Source organism: Hemicordylus capensis, chromosome 4 (assembly GCF_027244095.1).
Source record: "Hemicordylus capensis ecotype Gifberg chromosome 4, rHemCap1.1.pri, whole genome shotgun sequence".
NCBI lineage: Eukaryota > Metazoa > Chordata > Lepidosauria > Squamata > Cordylidae > Hemicordylus > Hemicordylus capensis.
Genome location: NC_069660.1, coordinates 270,705,401 through 270,725,651, shown reverse-complemented (window position 1 = coordinate 270,725,651; position 20,251 = coordinate 270,705,401). Strand labels below are relative to the sequence as shown.

Genomic DNA, 20,251 nt, shown 5'->3' with positions numbered 1-20,251 from the left:
CCAGTAAGCCAATCGGGGCACTGGGATTTGAACAGAGATTTGGTGAGCCCACCTTCCAAGAAAGGGAGGTGAACATTCCGAACAGTTGGAAGAGAAAATGAAAGTGTGACAGCAGTTGACAAAAAGATCAAGAAAGGAAGAGGCTGTCGTGTTGTTTTAATAGCTGAAGGATTGACTATGAATTGTTTGCACGTAATACTGCTTATTGATTAATGACCCAGTGTCTGTTCATCATTCAGTCTTTCAATCATTATTCACAATTTTTTATAAGAAGTGACTCTGTCTCTTCTCTGGAGTATAATTACTGAATTTCCTTGCAGTTTGGCAATTGAAGCTGAAGGAGAATTAAAACCTAAAACAGCTGACACTCATCAGAAATGGACAGCTGGTAAGAGCTCCTAGAAAAGTACTATCCTACAAGATGATAAAGGTGTGTAGTCTTTGTTGGCAGAAAATTATGTTTTGAGCTCTATATTCCATGAATTCATAGGGAACATTCATTCTAGAGTGGGAAAATGACCTTAACCATGGAAGTAGTTTGTTCTTATTTGGTTTGGTCACTGCCACACTAAGAGTGGGCTCATATCACCACTGGCCAGTTGGAAGTGGGGAAAATGTCAGGGATATGTTGAGATGCAAGAGCCCATTCTCCTGGCAGGCATGACGTCTATACCTATCCAAGTCCACTTGTCGTCCCCTTGGCCTAAAATTCTCCCAAGGTTATCCACCTGACTTGCAGATCTTGGATACCTAGTTGGGAGAATGTTGGGTAAAGAATCTCTGGAACTGGACGGGTGGTTCCGACATCATACTTGCTAGGAGCTTGTGCCTTCCTGCCCCGCTTCAGACCAACCGGCATTCATGTGGACCTACCCTGTGGATGCCTTGTTCATTTACCATGAAAGAAGTGTGACTATTTTCTCTGTCTCATGTTGATGGGAAACTAGGCAGCCTATGCAAAAAACCAACAACAACCCCACAAAACCAACCCTGCTTTGGCAATGATGATGTAGGATTCTCCATCAGTTGTTGCATTATTTTGGTTCTCTTTTTGCTAAACACCTTGAGCTATAAATGGAAACAATTAGAATAGTGGTTGTCTGTGACTTTTTCATTATTTAGACCAGGATCCTGCTTTCAAATGGATTCCCTGGAACCGGCCATGTCTGCTTCAGAGTCTGCAAAACAGTGAAAGAAAAAAATCAACTTTAGAAACAATCAGTGAAACATAGCACAGCCTAGTGGCTGTAGAAAAATATGTAGCTTTAGTACCAGAAAAAAATTGTCTCATCAGACTCCAGAAGGATAATGGTACTAATCTGTTACAACAGTCACTTAACCTAGACTACTTTTCAGCAACAAGAGTCCATCTAATTAAGAAACAAATCCAGGAATCAGGACCTGCAATTAATCCAGTTGCCAATTGCTGTTCCTATTTCTACTCAGGCAACAGTATTACAAGACAAGACCTAAAAACATCAGCCATAACATCAGGAGCCATAACTTCACTTGCTCATCCTCCAGTATGATCTATGCCATCACCTGTCAACAGTGCTCTTCTGCTGTCTATGTAGGACAAACCAGTTAAACAAGACACAAAAGAATAAACTGACACAAATCTGGCATCAGAAATATCTTCATTCAGAAGCCAGTGGGAGAACATTTCAGTCCCCCAGTACAGTCTGCTGCTGACCTGAAAGTCACCAGTATTCAGGGGCAAAAACATTGAAAGGGAAATACCAGAATGAAATTGTTGAACTAGAGTTATCAACAGGTTTGTCTGTATTTATTTAAGGATGTTGTGCATGGTGACTATGCTTAACTTACATTTGGACTTTGCCTAGAAATACAAACTGTATTTCATACATGTCATGACCTTTTGAAAATACTGTTTTTCTCTCTATCTGCTTCCACACCCACTTCCTTGCTGGGGAAAACACTCCATGCACCTGATAAAGTGAGCTCTACATACACTGTAATAAATTTTAGTCTTTTAGGTGTCACACAGGTGACTCATCAAAGGAACTGCAAGCTTCCTTAGAGAGTTATATTACTGGAAACCACCTAGTTGACCATTGAGATACAAGCACTAAAAGAGGAGCCCTAAGAGTAACAGTGACCACGGTGATGCTGGCTGATGCCCAGAGAATGTCAGTCATTTCTTGTACTTTGAGACAATGCCCTTTTGTTCTGCTTCTTCCAAAATGTGACAAGTAAAGCATTGTCAGGCAAGATTAAGGGCCAGCCTTTATTTTCTTTGGGGTTTTTTTTGGGGGGGGGTGTTTTGTATTTTTGTACAAAGCAATAAGCAGAGCAGAGTGTGATGTCACCATTCCCCACATTTCTATAGCAAAGCACTTTGTTGGAGCCCTTTATCAAATGGATGTATTGTTCTCTTCCATAAGCACTCTGTTGGAACAAAGTCAGTACTGCTAAGAATGATCTGCACCTGAAATGAGGCAATTGGTATCATGGATCTTGTTGTGCTATATGTGAGAGAGATGACTTCACTATGGGAAACACAGTTTTTCCTGAGTAAGAGAATAATCATTCAGTGTATGGTATTCCTTGACCACCTACTTGTCTGCACAAGAGATCCTAGGTTGTGCACAACTGCCACTGCCTATACAAAGGAAGATGTGGTATTGGTACAAGCTACTTATAAGAATTGCCTTACTAGATCAGTCTGAATGGTCCATATAATGCAACACTATATCTTCAGTAGTGGCCAGTCAGATGCTCTGAGAAGCACACAAATCAGGGATTGACAGAGACCCCCAAACCCATCCCTACCATTAGAGAAAGGCATGTCCTCTCCATGCTGCTATATAAAACATTCTTAAAATTTTCTGTGTTCGCAGCCATTACCACACCTTGTGAAAAAGTAGTTGATGAGCATCAAGAAATATTCCTTTTGTTTAATCACAGGCCAACTTTTCTTCTTTTTTCTTTTCTTTTTGCTTCTGGACTTTCACTGAATTGGTGGTGGTGTACTATAGGATGATTTAAAAATGCCACTTTAAGCAACAATGCACCATGCAAATGTTGGGGTTTTGCCCTTGAATATGTTGGCTTTTGCAATACAAAAATAAATGTTGACTTTTACAGTTGCAGCATTGGCTTCATTTCATTGCATTCTGTTGGCTGGCATTATTATAGTCAAAATTTTCAAACCAGTTCCATCCTGTTGTGGATTTTAATATCAGCCACTTAGAGCTCTTTGTTATTCTGACTACTTTATAGCTGTTATCACTCTCATGCTCAGATAAAACCAGTGGCTGACATCCAGATTAATGTTGCATGCTCTGAAAAAAATGTTTTGCACGCTAGGGAAAGGAATGTTTTGCTTTTCTTCTGCAGCACATTCTGTGCCTTCCTAAAATATGTCCCTGAAGATTGTGGGACCTTCAGAGGCATATTTTTGGAAGGCACAATGGAGGGGAGAGGAGATTGCCCCTCCCCCAATTGCACACACAAAAAGTTTTTTTCCATTAGACTGGGTGTCAGCCATTGTGTGGGACATGTTTCTGCTCTGCAAAGTTTGATGGGGACTCATAGGTAAGTACAGTGGTTTAGCAGATTGTCCAAAATGCCAATTATTTGTTTTCAGCCCCACCAATAATGGATAGTGTATGTGCTATCCTACACACTTAACAGACCTACACACTTCAGCATCCTGTTTCATGCAGTGGCCCACCAGGTGCCTCTGGGAAGCCAACAGGCAACATAATACTTAACATAGAAATACCTGTGAGACAGTCATAACACTTATATGCAGAGACACACATATGTGTGGAAACACAGATTGCTTTAATCTATTGGAACACAGTAAACAGAACTGAATTCCAAATATTCCTGATGCTATTAACCACAGCTCATTGCATAACACAGGATTTGATCTTTGTCAGTACAAAATGCATGTGGTCACATTAAAGTGTGAAAATACAAACAGTTGCATCCAGTGAAGCTGTTTCCTAGATGATGCTTCCAGCATGGGGAGGAGAATTCCCATCTGTACCTTTAGGTGCCAGGAGGTGGAGACAGAGGGAGAAAAAGGAAGTACTTCAGCTAGCATCATGCAAGCTCATAGTTTCTGTTTCTGACTGGATAGTTGCTCTGACAGGCTGGTGACAACAGCTGGGACCCTATCCAGTCACTTGCATGATGCTCGCTACAGCACCCTGCTCCCACCACCACCCTGCTATGACTACCGCGACTATTGATATACCGCTTTTCAACAAAAGTTCCCAAAATAGTTTACATAGAGAAATATAAATAAATAAAGATGTCTCCCTGTCTCCAAAGAGCTCACAATTTAAAAAGAAACATAAGATAGACACCAGCAACAGCCACTGGGGGGATGCTGTGCAGAGGTTGGATAGGGCCACCCTGAGCTAGAAATGAAATTTCTCTTCCCCTTTGATCACCATGAAGTAGCTGCCAGTAGTTTTGCCTAATCAGTTGTTTAACTGGCCACCACTGAATAAATAGGGGGACAAGATCAAAAAGCAGAGTCATTGAGGCACAGTTGTGAAGGATTAACATCTGGCAGGATGCTTGTGAACCTTCTTCTGCCATGCAAAGGACTTGAGATGTGATGACCCAGCATAGGCATATAAATTCCTATCCAAATAGGCCCCCACTCAAGGAATCCATCTATTCCTCTCTATATATAATGGCCCACAAGGCTTGTCTTGAACAGAGCTAGTTTACTAGCAAGGCTCTTTGTAAAGGTGGAGCTCTTGATTCTACTTCTGAGTCTGCATAACCATTAGTATTATTATTGGCCCACATAATCAGCAAGGCAGTGCCAGCATTCCCAATCAGCTGGTGCTTCTGTGCCCATGGAAGCCAGCCCTGGAGGTGTTGTGCAACAGCGCAGCTGCACAACTACTTAAAACAGCAAACTCCCACGTGTGCAGTGCTACTTACATTGTTTCCAAAGTAAGTAGTGCTGAGCAAGTGTGGGCACAATGCTTTAAGTAGTTGCAAAACTGAACTCTTGCAAAAAAAAAAAAAAAGCCCTGGGGCTGGCTTCAACATGTTCACCAGCACTGGCCAATCAGGAACGCATTTGCCTTAAGCATCGTGTGGGTAATTATCTTGTATTACGCATCATGTGGGTAATACCTTTCAGCCAGGACTCTCCAAAAGCAGGTTATAGAAATATTCCAGTTAAAATCCAATACGTCAGCAGATATCATCACTGGGGCCATTTTGTGTACCATTTACAGCAGCAGGCCTCATCTTACGTCAAAAATCTATGTCTTGTTTGGGAGGGGCAGCTGAGCCTAATTTGCTCCTATGCAAGGGTTGCTGGAGGGGGAGCAAAGGGGCAAGTCTCCCCTCAGAAATGTAGCTCCCCCATTTCTGTTTCAGAAATCCATGATGTGGGACACAGCTTGCACACCCAGAAATGTGCTTTGCCCCTTCTGTGCTCCCCTCAGTTGCTTTTTCTGGTGCCACCACAGCTCCCCTGGCCCACTCAGTCTATAGCTGACATGCCTGGATGTTTGTTTTAAAAAACAAAATCTTGGGGCTGATTCACAAACAAACACCACTCTGTTGGCTGTAGAAATGGGAATTTATTGGCAAGCAGGAAAAGAAAAAAAGGATTTCAAAAATCAGGCAGTATTTTCTGTCACACACTGAAAATGCTTTGTTTAGCAAATTATGAAAGCAACTAATTGTTGCTAGCACAAGATAGCATTGAAGTTCATTCATTACAATGTCTCCGCTTCCAGCCATATTTGGCATGCATGGCTATGTAAATTCAAATTGAGCTGTCACATAGATTTTACCTTTTCTGGCCACAAAAGTATATTGTAGGGATACATCAGCATTTTTGGCTGGAATGATAGTGTGCATTTGTATTATTTTACAATTTTTCAAATAGCACTCAGTAAAATGAAAACTTGACAGCCAATTTTTTCAGAGACAAGTTTCCGCTGCATCCTGGAAAGTAGTTCTTGGATTATGGAAATTTAAAAGAACCAAGTAATCCAGAATATTAATGGCTCTTAATGATCAATGTGTAATTCATGCAGAATACCAACTCCTCCTTGGGATAGCCAGCATATCCTCTAAAAACAGCTGTGTATTCTCCCTAAAACAAAGAAAGCAAATTAATTCCCAGTTGAGAGAAGCATTTTTTCTTATGTATATGCAGTGCTTTTTTTGGTGACAGTATACACCAGTGTTTTTTGTGACAGTATACACAAAATACACTTTTCTGACAGTATATGCCAGCACCTACTGGCACCTTGTCCCACCTGGGATCGCAGCAGCAGTGAGGGCTGTGCCTTCATTCCCTGCAAGGAATGAAGGCAAAGCCCTCCCTCTTGCTGTGAACTGGCAGGGAGTGAGTTTTTGAGCACTGCATGCTTTTCGGAGCTCAGCAACGCACAAGGGACATAGCCAAGCTCCTAAAATACACAACACCACACTCAGAAACTCACTGCCTGCCAGGGATCACAGTGAGAGGGAGGGCTTTGCCTTAATTCCCTGCAGGAAACGAAAGCAAAGCCCTCCCGGCCACTGTGATCCCAGGTGGGGAGCGGGTTTGAGTAGGGCACTGGGCACTTTCTGAGCTTGGCCACACACCCTATGTGTGTGATGCGCAGGGTGGGGCACATGTTGCACTTATTTTGTGAAGTCCAAATCTGCCATATTGCATCAAGAATGTCAGGTTTCCAGCACTGCTCAACATTTGCCTGACATTCTCAAGACAATTTCAAATGTTGGTTTCAGATGCTGGGGAATGCTGGGAGGTGGTGGGAACCCAATATTCTCCACCCAACATTTCTGGGCGCAGATGACATGGACAAGGCTGAAACTACTGGCTTATGTTGAAATTATGCACTCCCCTGGAACCTGCTGTTCCCTCCTACTTTCTTGCAGAAGATAGTGTTAACCTGTCCATAGAGTTACTCCCTTTTCTACAAACACTACAGAACACTACAAGTGTTCTGAAAGGGGACAAAAATGTGGTGCAATGACTACATAAAAACATAAGAACAGCCATGCTGGATCAGGTCCAAGACCTATCTAGTTCAGCATCCTGTTTCACGCAGTGGCCCACCAGATGCCTCTGGGAAGCCAACAGGCAAGATATGAAGGCATGCTGCCCTCATTCCTGCTGTGGCTCCCTCACAACTGGTATTTAGAGGCTTTCTGCCTCTGGGCCGAGAGGTAGGTAGCCTATAGCTATCAAGACTAATAACCACTGATAGACATGTTCTCCATGAATTAGACTAAGCCCCTTTTAAAGCCATCCAAGCTGGTGGCCATCACCACATCCCATGGCAAAGAATTCCATAGATTAATTATGTGGTGTGTGAAAAAGTACTTCTTATCAGTCCTAAATTTCCCAACCTTCAGTTTCATGGGGTGACCCCTGGTTCTAGTGTTATGAGAGATGGAGAAAAATTTGTCTCTGTCTACCCTCTCCACTCCATGGATAATTTTATACACTTTGATCACATCTCCCTTTAGTAGCCTCTTTTCTAAACTAAAAAGCTCCAGATGTTGTAGCCTTGACTCATAAGGAGGGTGCTCTAGACACCTGATCATCTTGGTTGCCCTCTTCTGCACCTTTTTTAGTTCTACACTGTCAGTTTTGAGATATGGTGACCAGAACTGTACACAGTACTCTAAATGTGGATGCACCATGAATTTGTATAAGGTTATTACGATTTTAACATGTGTATTTTCAGTCCCTTTCCTAATGATCCCGAGTATGGAATGTGTAAAGGAACAAAACAATAATTTCATCACTTACTAGTATATTCCTGTTCTTCCTAGTGGAAGTAAGATGGCTTATCAAGACTCCTGGGATAAATCCACACTAGTCTCTTCTCTGAAACTGTCAGTCTTTGTACACTCACTTTTTATGGAACATTCACAAGATATAATTTCCAAATCATTGACTTGCAATATTTCTTTTTTTAAATTTAATGTTTTTTTGACATTTTGTATTTTACAAACATCTTTCCCAGTCCCACCCACCCGAGCCCAAGCTTCCCTTCTCCATTCAGCGCTGGTTGGGGGGAGATGAGAAAAGAAAGGAGAGAAGGAATGAGAAAGAGGGAGACGGAGGGCAAAAGGGGAGGGAAGGAAAAGGAGAAGTTGCACCAGTAGGTGTGGTTAGATCAGAGGGGTTTATATTAGAATAGTTCAAGGGAGTTGTCCCAGATTTCTGACCATTTATCCAATTTGTTTACTTTTATGAGGGACCTTTTTCATGTGCCGCTAACTCAAGCAGGTCATGCACCCAATCCTCACTCCTAGTGGACTTGGAGATTTCCATTGCCTCAGTATTAACCTCTTGGCTATCAGTAAGCTCCTCCATAGCCATTGATTAGAACTGGATTTTAGTTCCCAGTCAGATGGGATATACCCCAACACTACATGCAGATCCTTCAGTGCAATAGATGAATCCATCACTAAGTTAATTCACGTAGTAACTTCCCTCCAGAAGCCTTGCACTATGGGACAGTCCCAGAACATATGCATTAAGTTAGAATGAGGATTATTGCATCTCCAGCAGTTACTATTTGAGGCTATTTTTAATCATTTAAGATGTAGAGGGGTCCAATAGGCCCTGAAACTAATCTGTTGGATTAGGTGCAATTTAAGTTCCATTGAGCTGCATTTAACACAACCTAAAATAGCTTGCCATTGCACTGGTGATACTTTTTCTGTAAGTTCCAGGTTCTATTTGTCCCTAAGTAAATCCAATCCAGGGTCCATGTCTCCATGCACACAGGCATATAGGTATTTATTTAATTTTGGGAGAGAGGACATCTTAATGGCTTACACTAATATATCTGGAGTAGCTGGGGCCGCCAGGGCGTCTGGACTGAATTGAGCAGATATACCATGTTTCAACTGTATATACTGCCAGGCACTTGCTGGTGGAAAATGGAACTCCTCTTGCAAGGAGTTTGTAGTTATCTTCATTTATCAGCTGTGATAACCGGCTGATTCCTTTTTCTACCCAATGTTTCCATAAGAGTGGCTGTTTGCCTATCAGTCACCATAAATTGGGTCTGAAATAACATGGGAGAGGAATGGAGGAAATATTGGAAGTAGGGAAATGCCCTGACTTCCAATATTTCTTCCATTCCTCTCCCATGTTATTTTAGACCCAATTTGTGGTGTGTGTGTTTTTTTATGGTTTTCCAACTTCAGTATGTCTAGTGTGAATAGTCAAAGTGCTACTAAGGCATATTGAGACACCTAAGCCTGTAAAATGAAAACCTTTTCTTTGCAAGCTTAGCCAGTTTTATTGCTTCCATTTTGGAAAAGCAATTTTAAAAAATGGTTGGGGCATCTGTATTTAATAACTTTAACTGGTGCCTTGAATAGTCTGTCTGAATTGCACTATTGTCAGTTCTTTGCCTATGGGAAGAGGCCAATTACACATTTCTTTTCTTTTCTTTCAGCCTATTTCCAAATGGAAGAAAGGTTATAAGATACGGACATAGGAGGCTGCTTCCTACTGAGTCAGACCACTGTTTCATCTAGCTCAGTATTGTCTGCACAACTGGTAGCTGCTTCTCCAAGGTTGCAGGCAGGGTCTTTCTTAGCCCTATCTTGGAGATGCCAGGGGCGGAACCTGGACCCTTCTGCATGCAAGCATGCAGGTGCACGTCCCAGAACAGCCCCATCCCCTGAGGGGAATATCTTTTAGTTTCCCATTCTATTGCAAATCAACAAATCAGGGTTGACCCTGCTTAGCAAAGCCACAAACCAGCTCTCCTCATCATGTCTGCTTATGTGCGCCTGTGTGTCTTTTCTCTAACATCTAAAAGTCAGCTGGTTTGTACCATCAGATACAAACCAAATTCACAGCACATGGAAGGGTGTGCTAGGGTTTTTGGTTTTCATTTTGCTAGTCTGCCATCTTGTTTCAATATGGTGGCCACTCAAAGTATAGGCAACACCTCTTAGGAACTCTTGTGTTGACAGCTGTGTACAAACCAAATTGGTAGCACATAGGAGGGAGTCCTAGAGGACCCCAACAGAGGCAATTTCTTGCTAATCTGCCATGTTGAATCGAGAACATATACTAAAAATGTAACTGACGTACTGTAACTGATGTGCCGACCGTTGATGCAAATCAAATTCACATAACATGGAAGCGGGGCCTAGAGATACCTGGGGAGGGTATTTTTTTTGCCAATCTGCCATGTTGTTTCAAGATGGCATCAATTCAACATGTTGGCAACACCCCTTTGTAACTGATGTCCTGACAGTCAAATACAAACTGTCCAGGAGGGAGTCCTAGAGAACCCCAATGGGTGCATGTTTTTGCTGATCTGCCATGTCATTTCAAGATGGTAGTCATTAGTGGCGTAGCAAGGAGAAAGAGGGCCTGTGTTTCTACAGGTGGGTCCCCTCACATAGCGGCAGCCCAGCCCCTCCACTCTGCCCCTCCCAGGCAGCCTTCCTGGCAGCAAACTGCACTCCCCATATCTCATGGCACCACTTTCCTGCTGCCCTCTGCCACTTACAAGCTGCTCGGGTCAGAAACAGCTTCTCACCCCAAGTTGGCTGGAAATGGAGAACACTCATGCACCCTCCATTCCCAACTGGTTTAGGGTCAAAAGCCAAGCGGCTGATGCGTGGTGGCAGGCAGCAGGAGTGCAGTGCATGAGCGGCAAGCGCACAGCAGAGCATGGTGCACGGGCAGCAGCAATGCAGCAGTGGGCAGCAGGAGCACAGCACTGCTGAGGCACAGTGAAGGTGGATGAGGGCTTGCAACGGTGCCCCCCAGTGTCACTGGGGGCCCGTGTTCCTTGAACACGCTAGAGCACTGCTAGCTCAGCCCTTCATACTCACCAAATATAGATAACACCTCTTTAACCCATGTGCTGACATACAGATACAAACAAATGGAAAGCACGTCGAAGGGGTTCACCATGTTTTTAAAAGCCAAAGGTCGGCTCCATTGGGTCTACTTAGACCTATTTGTTTAATTTTCTTTTCCCAAACAGTACTATTTCAATGATTAAAAAAATAATAAATAATGAGAGGAAATAGGTAATTATAGTCTCCTCTCTGGAAAAAGAAATGGGTTGATATCCGGATAGTGTTGCATGTGCCAAATATTGTGTATGTACAATGGGGAAGGGCCAATTTTCCACCAGTCCTCCCTTCCTTCTGAATTTCTCTCTGCCACTTGAAAATATATCCCTGAGAGTCCCACAGCCCTCAGGTGTGCACTGTTGGCCTGGCTGACAGGCAGCCATAGATATTAGAGCAATTCAGGGGGGCAATCTGATTTAAGTCTTGTTAACCTTAGTTGCATTCCAGGTGGTTTCTCATACTACCTTCAGCCAGCAGCATACCTTAAAAACAGGGGCGTAACTATAATAGGGCAAGGGGAGACAGTTGTCTGGGGGCCCACTGACTTGGGGGGGCCCCAGAGGCAAGTCACATGACTGACTCCCCCAGCCACTCACCCGCCCGGGCTTCCTTCAGTTGTATTCATCCTCCGAAACTGATGTGAGTGTTAAGACCTGGAGCTACCAGAACAGCATGTCTTTCTCTAGTACCATTAAATGACTTGCATCGTCCACAATTTACAAAAGCTTAAAAAAATAATTTAGGATGATGTTCTATTGTGGCACATAGGTGATAGATATAGATATAGATATAGATATCAGCCCCATTTAAGATTTCTTTACTTCATGAGCTGAGCTTCAGTGAAGGGGGCCCATTTTAAAATCTTGTCTCTGGGCCCACTCCAACCTTGCTACTCCCCTGCTTAAAAAACTGACCACTCTAGACCAGAGGAGAGCGTTCTCGCTGATACGGTTTAATGCCCTGCCTTGTGTCATTTTGGAGGGCAGATTTAAGAGAATACTGCTCAGAAACAGGCTATGTTCATGCAGTTTGGGCAATATCGAATCCATCTCACATGTGCTTTTATACTGTTCATATTATAGGGACATTCACATTGCCTGGATTGAACCACTTATTAAAAAAAACATGCCTGATCAATCAGAAGAGTATTATACTTCCTTTCTTCTCGCAGACCTGGATACAGCAATTATAGCTGGGGTAGCAAGATTCTGTGCCGCAGCATGGAAACTGAGATGGGAGCAGTTGATTAACTGTAATTGAGACCTCTGTATGTATATGTTTTGATACTCTATATTATGCAGTCCTGTTTTTGATTTAATTTTACTTTAATTTTATTTTCCATTTTATTTTTTGATTGCTGGTCACTGACTGCAATAATAGATTCATTCATTCAAAAATCCAAGCCTATATTTCCAGGAGTTAGAAATATTTAGTGCTTTGGCATTGAGGGAGTGAAATGAAATGAAATGAAATGCAATACGTCTTCTGCCTTGAATGCACCCTAGCTGAGTTTTATTATGGAAGATATAATTGTGAACTAGCTGTTTTTCTAACTTTTCACATTTTAATATATGAAGAAATAGATCTGAAAATTACCTTTGGGTAGAATATTTTTCCACCGCTGATATTCACAGTTGTGTTGATAGTCTCTGCAAAAGAGGAACAATTATCAAGAGCATGATGATTACAACTGGGCACGAAGCAGGGATGCAGACAGAGGGAAAGGCTAAGGAACAATTCCACACCTAAAAAATTTTGTGGAGGGTGGAAAGATACTTTGTGAGGGAGAACTTTGGGGAAACTCCTAACATGCTTAGTGGGGGGGGGGATCTGCACCCCAGTGTGGGGAGGTCTTGAACTGATGTATCTAGGATGGCAAGGGTCTTGAACTGACATACCTGGCAGTTGGGTTCAGGCACCTTACTTCCTACACCACCACTGCAGCTCTTAAGCAAATGAAGTTATCAGCCTGCTTTATGCAGCTGGGCAGCACCCTGCCCCATATAATAGCTCAGCTTGTACTGCAGCTCTTCAGCCCAGCTGACCTCAGGAATTAATAGAGACCTGGCTTGATTAATAGAGAACTGGTATTGATGTGAATTCGGTTCGTCCCTGGGTCCGCCTTTTAGCCAGTCGAACAGACTCAGTGGGAATCATTTAGAGGCTTTTATTGCTACTGCAGTTAGCAAGGTATTCAATGGGCTAATTGTTCTACATTGAATACGAATTGGTTACAGCTGAGGTTCTCTTTTATACAATCAACAAAATGGATGCTGAGGCTCCCAGCCCAATACACATAACAAACTGGTGATCTAACCCTTTCAAATGCACATGTGTAACTTGACTCTATTGTCCCTCAGGTAATTCCCCCTTATTTGGTTAGATCCTGTTCTCTTAACTGTCAGCAAAGAACAGTGAGAACCTTGTGAGAACCAAGTTTCTTAGATACAATTTAGTGGAGAGAGATAACGACGTTGATCATGAGAGGCCGTGATGTTCCTGAGCAGGGCTAGGGTTACTTTGAGTTAGAATGTGGTATTCTGGGCAAACATGGAGTTTCTTTGGTTTTCTAAACACATCAGTATGACAGTTGTTCCAGGGTTGGTTCCTCAGAGCAACATCATTCAGCTAAGCAACAGCCTTGTCTCACTTCATTCAGCTTCTACTTGGCTCACTCAGTATTGACCACAGCCTGGCTTGGACTACATATTCTGCCTCTGGTTCTTGCAGTCCTCATCTACCTGATCCAGCCTTCGACCCTGTCTTGAGGATATTTGCTGCCTCTGCCCCTTTGGCCTTCACTGCCTGCTCCACAATTGGACCCATCTAACAACAGTCTGGCTTGAAGCCAGGCCAAGTCCTGACAAGAGGCGCTCTTACCCCTGAATGTCCGGGTCAAAGTCCAGGGCCTCCACAGCCCCTGGGGGCCCCCAAATCCTCTTTAGTCTGTCCCGGGTGGTGAGGCCACCCAGCTGAGCATGATGATGCTTAATTTTCAGGGGAGGGGGGCCTCCAAAGGCCTTTAGGTCCAGGCTCCACAATTACCTAGGTGCACCTCTGGTCCTAACAGATGGAAAGAACTACGTCATCCCATCATTCTTCAGTAGCTTACATCAATTCCTTGCAGAGGGGAGTTCCAGAAAGATGTAGTAGCAGGACAAATTCTGGAACAAGGGCAAGGGTGGAGAAGAGAAAAATCTGGCCACCAGAGCTGCAATCCCATCAAAACATTGGCTGCATAAGCATGTAACTGGAGGTGAAGAGGCCTCTGGTTTCAGAAGCTATATATCTGAATGCGGGCAACCACAGTTTCATGAAGAAACTGCCTTTTGTACCTCTGCTTGTAGTGAGGTCTGCCGTCTGGACCTTCGGTTCTCTGGTGCCAGCATTACATCCAAATGGTGGCACCACAATCTCCCCCTTCTGCACCCAGAGTTGAGAGAGGAAGCTCCTCCCTCACTCCAGCTGCTATTGGCTGCCAGGGCTATCCTTCATTAAAGGAGGAAGCCCCAGCAGCCAGTTCCCCCTCCTCTCCGTAGTCAGTGATATTGCAGAGAGGGAGCTCTCCATTTTGTCCGAATGCAGATGGGAGAGCAGGAGGAGGGGGCATGGAAGTGTGTGTTCATTGTACCTGTGGTTTTGCGTTATGTCCAAAGGCAGCCATTCTAAAGGAGCATAACATCCTCTTGTCCTTGCCAACCATACATTTCCCAAGGGCTAACAATTCATGTGCACTAACTGCTGTATTAAGGCCATTTGAATCCCTACCACAGAGAGGTAGGAATGTTCTTCATGTAGAGCAGCTTTTTGTGTACCTGCTTAACCCTGGGATACCCCCAGGGATATCCACACTTACCTCCCTTTAGAGCTCCGCAGAATGAATAGTCATCATCCACACCTTTGCAAAGAGCACCTTTCCATTCTAAGACTTTTGAATTTGCATGCCACAAGCGTACACACCCAGTCAAGACGTTTATATCAGCCTCTAATTAAAAATCACAATAAAAAGGTAAATATCTAAGAAGATTACAAAAATCTGACTTTACTTTTTCAGGGAAGAAAAATGCATACTTGTGGTGATCTAGGACAGGGATTCTCAACATTGGGTCCCTAGATGTTGTTGGATTTCAACTCCCATAATCCCCCAGCCCCAGTGGCCTTTGGTTGGGGATTATGGGAATTGAAGTCCAAGAACATCTGGGGACCCAACGTTGAGAATCCCTGATCTAGGACAACTTCCAAACTAATACAGATTTCTGGGAATTTTGATAATGCATTTTTTGGTGATAATCTGACTGATGGCATTAATATAAGCCAATATTAAGGCAGTTCACATGATTGAAAACTAGGTAGGACAAGCATCCTACCCAGCTTCGGAAGCTATGCACAGTCCAATTTTTTATCAAGTGCAAGTGGAAATTTAGGGAGGAGGGAGAAGTTATCATGATGTGGGAGTCTTACACTGGGTAAGAAGGCTTTTCCTACTGCTTCATTAAACAGGTGGGTATAGGTGCTGGTTAGGACAATGAATCCATTGTGTGATTTGCCTTATTGTCTTCTCAGACAGAGTTCTTTTCCAGCCCTTTTACTTGAGCTCTTTTAAACTAGAAATGATTACGAATGAACCTGGGTGGTTCTGTTTCAAACTATGTGTTCTGTCTCTGAGCTATGACCACTCCCTGAAGTCATTAACTGAAAACTATTTGTAAAGAGAAATAATGCACATGAAGTGAAGTCAATGTAGAACTATTTTGTTAAATTTGGAGATTGACCATTAAATAAATTAGTTAAATAGAATTATTTTATAGATTTCCATCCTCATACCTCAACTTCTGATCACCGAAAAGCTCTGTAATGAGAGTAGTGCATGCATGCGCACATGTGCACACACACAGACACAACCAACCAACAAGGCAGTGGGAATATAATTCTCCCTCCCAGAGTAAAATAGTCTAGCAGTACCTCAAACCTCTTTAAGCAGCAAACACAGGATTAACACTCATTCATTTGATGAAGGATAACTGGCTCACTGAAACATTAGCAAATATGAACACAGTGGTGACTTGCTCATAATCACAGTATTTCAGAGACTTTCTAAACAAGCAATGATAACACTATCACAAGACCTGTGCAAATGACACAAAAGTGTGTGAAGAAGGTAGGATCACACCAGCTAGCCCTACTCCTGACCTCCACACATTTGTAAGGTTTCTGTACAGAGGCTATGAGTGTATGTCTGCATAGGGACAAAGTGCCTTCACTTATGAGTTGATTTTCTGCAACTGCTTTCTGCTCAAGGGCAGCTGTGATCATTTTTTCCCCTTCCAAACTTTTAACAGCATACCACCAGAATAGAGATGACAGGAAAAACCTCCTCTGGGTAATATTCACCTTCCCACATTAATGTAAGTAAAACAAGGAGTAAAGTGTTATCTGAAATAGGAAACACAACTTACTTGGAATCCAGAACAAAGAACCCTTCCATCTTGAATTACCTTTAAAACTACATGGTTCTGCTCCAAAGGTGAATGGGCCAGTACTGTGATCTATATGACAGAGAGATATGTCATAGTATTCATTGAAAATGGCATGAACTTTTTAATTTCCTTCCTGACCAGCTCCCTGCTGAAATGGAAAAACCAGCATATCCCTAATTTGAAAAACCATATGAAGTCCGTTGCAGTAAATAGCGCGGCAGAAGCGCTGCTTATGGAACTGCTGGATCTCAGCCGTGTCAAAACTGCTTATGAGCCCTCAGTAACCCGAGGGTGGAGCATTAATGAGCCATTCAGGACTTTTAGCTGTTTTATTGGTTTTATTGCATTTTAATAGTTTGATTTTAATTGTTAATTTGTTTTAATTGTTTTTATCATGCTGTGAACTGCCCTGAGCCATTTTGGAAGGGCGTTATATAAATCAAAGAAAGAAAGAAAGAAAGAAAGAAAGAAAGCTGTGCACCATGTGGACCATTGAAATTAATGGGACTCAGTCATGACTAACTTCTTTCATTGATTTCAGTGATGCCCAACAGTCTGGATACTGCCCTTGCAACTAGAAAACCAGCACAGTGAGCAAATGGCTAGGCCTGAACCTCTCTCTTGAATATTTTCTATTCACGGGGAGCTTTTTTCCCCTTCTTCTTCTTCTTCTTCTTTTTAACATGGAGGGAGAGGCACACTTTGCCACGGACCTGTGGCCTCCTGACTTGGGAGGGCTCTAAATGTTGAGGGTAGGGATGTGCACCGAACCGTGATGGGGAGGCTCGAAGGTAGCAGGAGTGCCGCTATAAGAGTGGGGAAGGATGCACTTACCCCTCCCGCTGCTTTCCCCCCACTGGTGTCCATTTGTGTAAAAGCTCATTCGGGTGGCAGTGCCCCTCCCTGCCGCCCTGTTGCCCCCATTGTCCAGTTATAACCAGAAGTCCCTGATGCAGGCACATCGCACACCCACCCACACCCATGCCGGCATGCACAGATGCATCGGGGACTTCCGGTTATATCCAGACAACAGGGCAGCAGGGAGGTATGCTGCCGCCCCAATGAGCTTTTACGAAAATGGCCGCCGGCAGGCGGAAAGCGATGGGAGGGAGTGCACCCTCCTCCACTCTTAAAGTGAGACACCCCCTGCCATCGAACCGGTTCAGAGGCCCATAAAGGGCCTCCGAACTGGTTCCGTGCACATCCCTAGTTGGGGGGCTTCCCCAGAGCCCCACTGCTGCCCTGCACCCACCATGCAAGTTAAATATTTATAAAACTTAAACAGCGGCGAGTATGGTAATGAAGACGGGGGAAGGCTGGGTGGTCTGGGCACTCGAGGGGAGACCGAGGTGGGAGAGGCAGTGGCAAGAGCTCCTTCCCTGAGCCCGCCTGCCACCCAAATGACGCGGGTGCACAGAGAACCCCAAAATGGGCCAAAAATGGGCTGACCTGTCATTTGGGTGGCAGGTGGGCTCAGGGAAAGTAAAGGTAATTGTGTGAGGTAAAGTTCTGTTGGTAAAGGCTCTGAGGGTGAATGTGTTTCACACAATCAGGTAATCACTCAATGCTGTGATCATTGAGTGATGACATATACATGTGAATTTAGCAGGAGCTTAGACTTGAATTAAATGTTTCAAGTTTGTCTGTCAGATTAGGCTCTGGAAAACAATGGCACACACACTGCAGTATACAAAGAATATATTATCTCATACTATCTCTACACGCTGTATTTATCATTAAAAAATTAAATTTTGATCTGCTTTTAACTGATTTTTAAACAAGTTTTTAAAATTGTTTTGTATTGTATTTTGTATTTTCTCCCTCCACCTTTTTTTTGTCTGTTATGAGTTAATGTGTTGTGTGTTTTTATCTCATGATTTAATGTTGTGCTGTAAGCCACCCAGAGAACAATCTGTTATGGGGTGGCTAACAAATAAAGTTGTTTATTAATTATTACTAGCAGCAGCAGCAGCAGCTTGATCCACTGATATGTGGCACCATACTCCTATTGGAACACTGCATTGAACATCAGTTTAGGTGTCTGTATGCATGCATGTTTTGTGTGAATGACTGTACATGCATTTATTTTAAAAGTGAACCTGGACCCCTCAAATGCAGTTACAGATAGGAAATGCACTGTTGTACATCCATTCAACATAACTTGTGAATAACTGTATGTGTATACAGATCTATATGTGCACACAACGGCTAACATCTAGACCAGGGTTTCCCAATAGAGTTTCCCTTTAAAATAATTCAGAATAAATAGGTTTTAAAATCTGCATAGGTAACAACCAACAACTTAAATTTTTGCTATCTTTTTTAGGACCAACTGAAAATAATAAGGACTGAGTTATCTTTCAAGTTTCATAGGACTCTTCTTTGGGCTCCAAACTAAATCAACTAATGTCTAATAAAAGACATTAGGCTGCTTAAAGCATCTTCAGACAAAGAAGTAATGACTGCTCCCCTTTGAAAACAAAAACACCAGTGGGTTTTTTTAATCTGCCTTTGATTGCAAAACAGATTTTTCCTGACTTCCTTAAAGAATCTGGAATAGGAGAAATTAAGGTATATAAGAAGATATACAAGAAATTAAGGTATGCAATATTTAGGATTTTTAATCACAGAGAAGGAGAGGTTTATTTGCAGAGACTATGAGATATAAAACAATCAAATGCTTACTCACCACCACAGGTGGAAAACGATATTTCTAAGTCATCCGATCTGCAAAGGAGCTCTTTCTTTTGTGCCACAGTAAATCCAGAAGCAAACAGAATAAGAACTATAGGCTGGAACATGTTTAAACCATTTTTAAGAAGGATATTACTGTACAGCTTTATTTTCAGTTAAGAGGAACAAAGTTACGCTTAGTCACTTCCAGTCATGTGATATCTGGGGCTTTTTGGTTACGTTTCTGCTTACATGGTGATACATTTAATGAATATTTGAATGCCTTTTCTAATTTGTATCATAGTTCTAAGAGAAAAATGTTGTAGTCACATTATCCATAGCCAACCAAACTAGATAAAACTATGTTTATGATATTCAACAAGTGAGTTTAAAAAGAGAATGCAGTTGAAACCACATAGGTACATCACATTTTCAAATAAGGAAGTGAAATAAGACATAGCATATTAATATGTTGTACACTGCCTACAGCCTTTGGATGGATAGGGTGGTACAGAAATGTAATAAAAATAATATACAGTAAAACTGAAGTGACTGATATTATGAGGAAAGCTACTCAAAGAAGTCCCCTTGAAAGTGAGGCATTGCCTAACTTGTCCTTTTAATTTCAGTGGGACTATTTTAAGTAATTTTCCTCATCATGTAGGCCAGCATTTATTAACATACAAACAGTTCAAATCAGAAATAAGCAGCTGATAAAAGCTGGAGGAAAAGTTTTGTTATGGTTTCAAAGAATGTAGAACGTTTTTCTAGAGCGGATTGTGGAACTACAGAATAAAAACTAAAAGCCACATTGTCCTTTCAAATGGCCACTGCACATGTGCAGAGGCTAGCTGAGTGGTGGTGGGAAACTGGGTTGGCAGCCACCAATTTGGTAAGGATGCCGGATGCTAGCAACAGATAAGATGGGCATATTTTAAAAGGTATCTCCCACCGCCCTCACCAAGCTGACCTCACCAATCATTACTGTGCCAAATTAACCTTTGGTCATTGTGCCTGGGGATGAATGCAGTTGTAGTTCAACAACAACTGGGGACTCAAGGTTGGGAACGCCTGCTATATATGAAAATACAGTGGTCCCTCTACTTACGAAATTAATCCGTTCCGAATGCACATTTGTAAGTCGAAAAGTTCGTAAGTCGAAAAGTGGTTTCCCATAGGAATGCATTGGGAACGGATTAATGCGTTCCGGAGCCTAGAAAAAAGACCCA

At 42.7% G+C, this 20,251-nt stretch overlaps 1 protein-coding gene across 3 annotated transcripts; it reads right to left on the bottom strand.

The window, feature by feature from the left end:
• Nucleotides 1–5,570: 5,570 nt before the first annotated feature.
• LY96 (lymphocyte antigen 96) lies at nt 5,571–19,198 on the bottom strand. 3 transcript variants are annotated; one of them, XM_053248381.1, is made up of 5 exons: nt 19,039–19,198; nt 16,329–16,418; nt 14,729–14,857; nt 12,469–12,521; nt 5,571–6,106 (listed from the first exon to the last, which is right to left on the bottom strand). In XM_053248381.1, exons 1-5 carry the CDS (start codon nt 19,148–19,150, stop codon nt 6,011–6,013), a joined length of 480 nt encoding a protein of 159 aa, XP_053104356.1. In that variant the 5' UTR covers nt 19,151–19,198; the 3' UTR covers nt 5,571–6,010. The 3 variants fall into 3 exon arrangements, with proteins under 3 accessions (XP_053104356.1, XP_053104357.1, XP_053104358.1); XM_053248382.1 differs by lacking the exon at nt 5,571–6,106 and adding an exon at nt 6,540–7,885; XM_053248383.1 differs by lacking the exons at nt 5,571–6,106; nt 12,469–12,521 and adding an exon at nt 13,918–14,036.
• Nucleotides 19,199–20,251: the final 1,053 nt, after the last annotated feature.

Coding starts and splice junctions, on each gene's coding strand:
- LY96 (XM_053248381.1), bottom strand. CDS start 19,150: ATGTTCCAGCCTATAGTTCTTATTCTGTTTGCTTCTGGATTTACTGTG. Junction 14,858..16,328: donor TTCTTTGTTCTGGATTCCAA/GTAAGTTGTGTT, acceptor ATTTTTAATTAG/AGGCTGATATAAACGTCTTG. Junction 12,522..14,728: donor CTGCGGAGCTCTAAAGGGAG/GTAAGTGTGGAT, acceptor CCTCTTTTGCAG/AGACTATCAACACAACTGTG.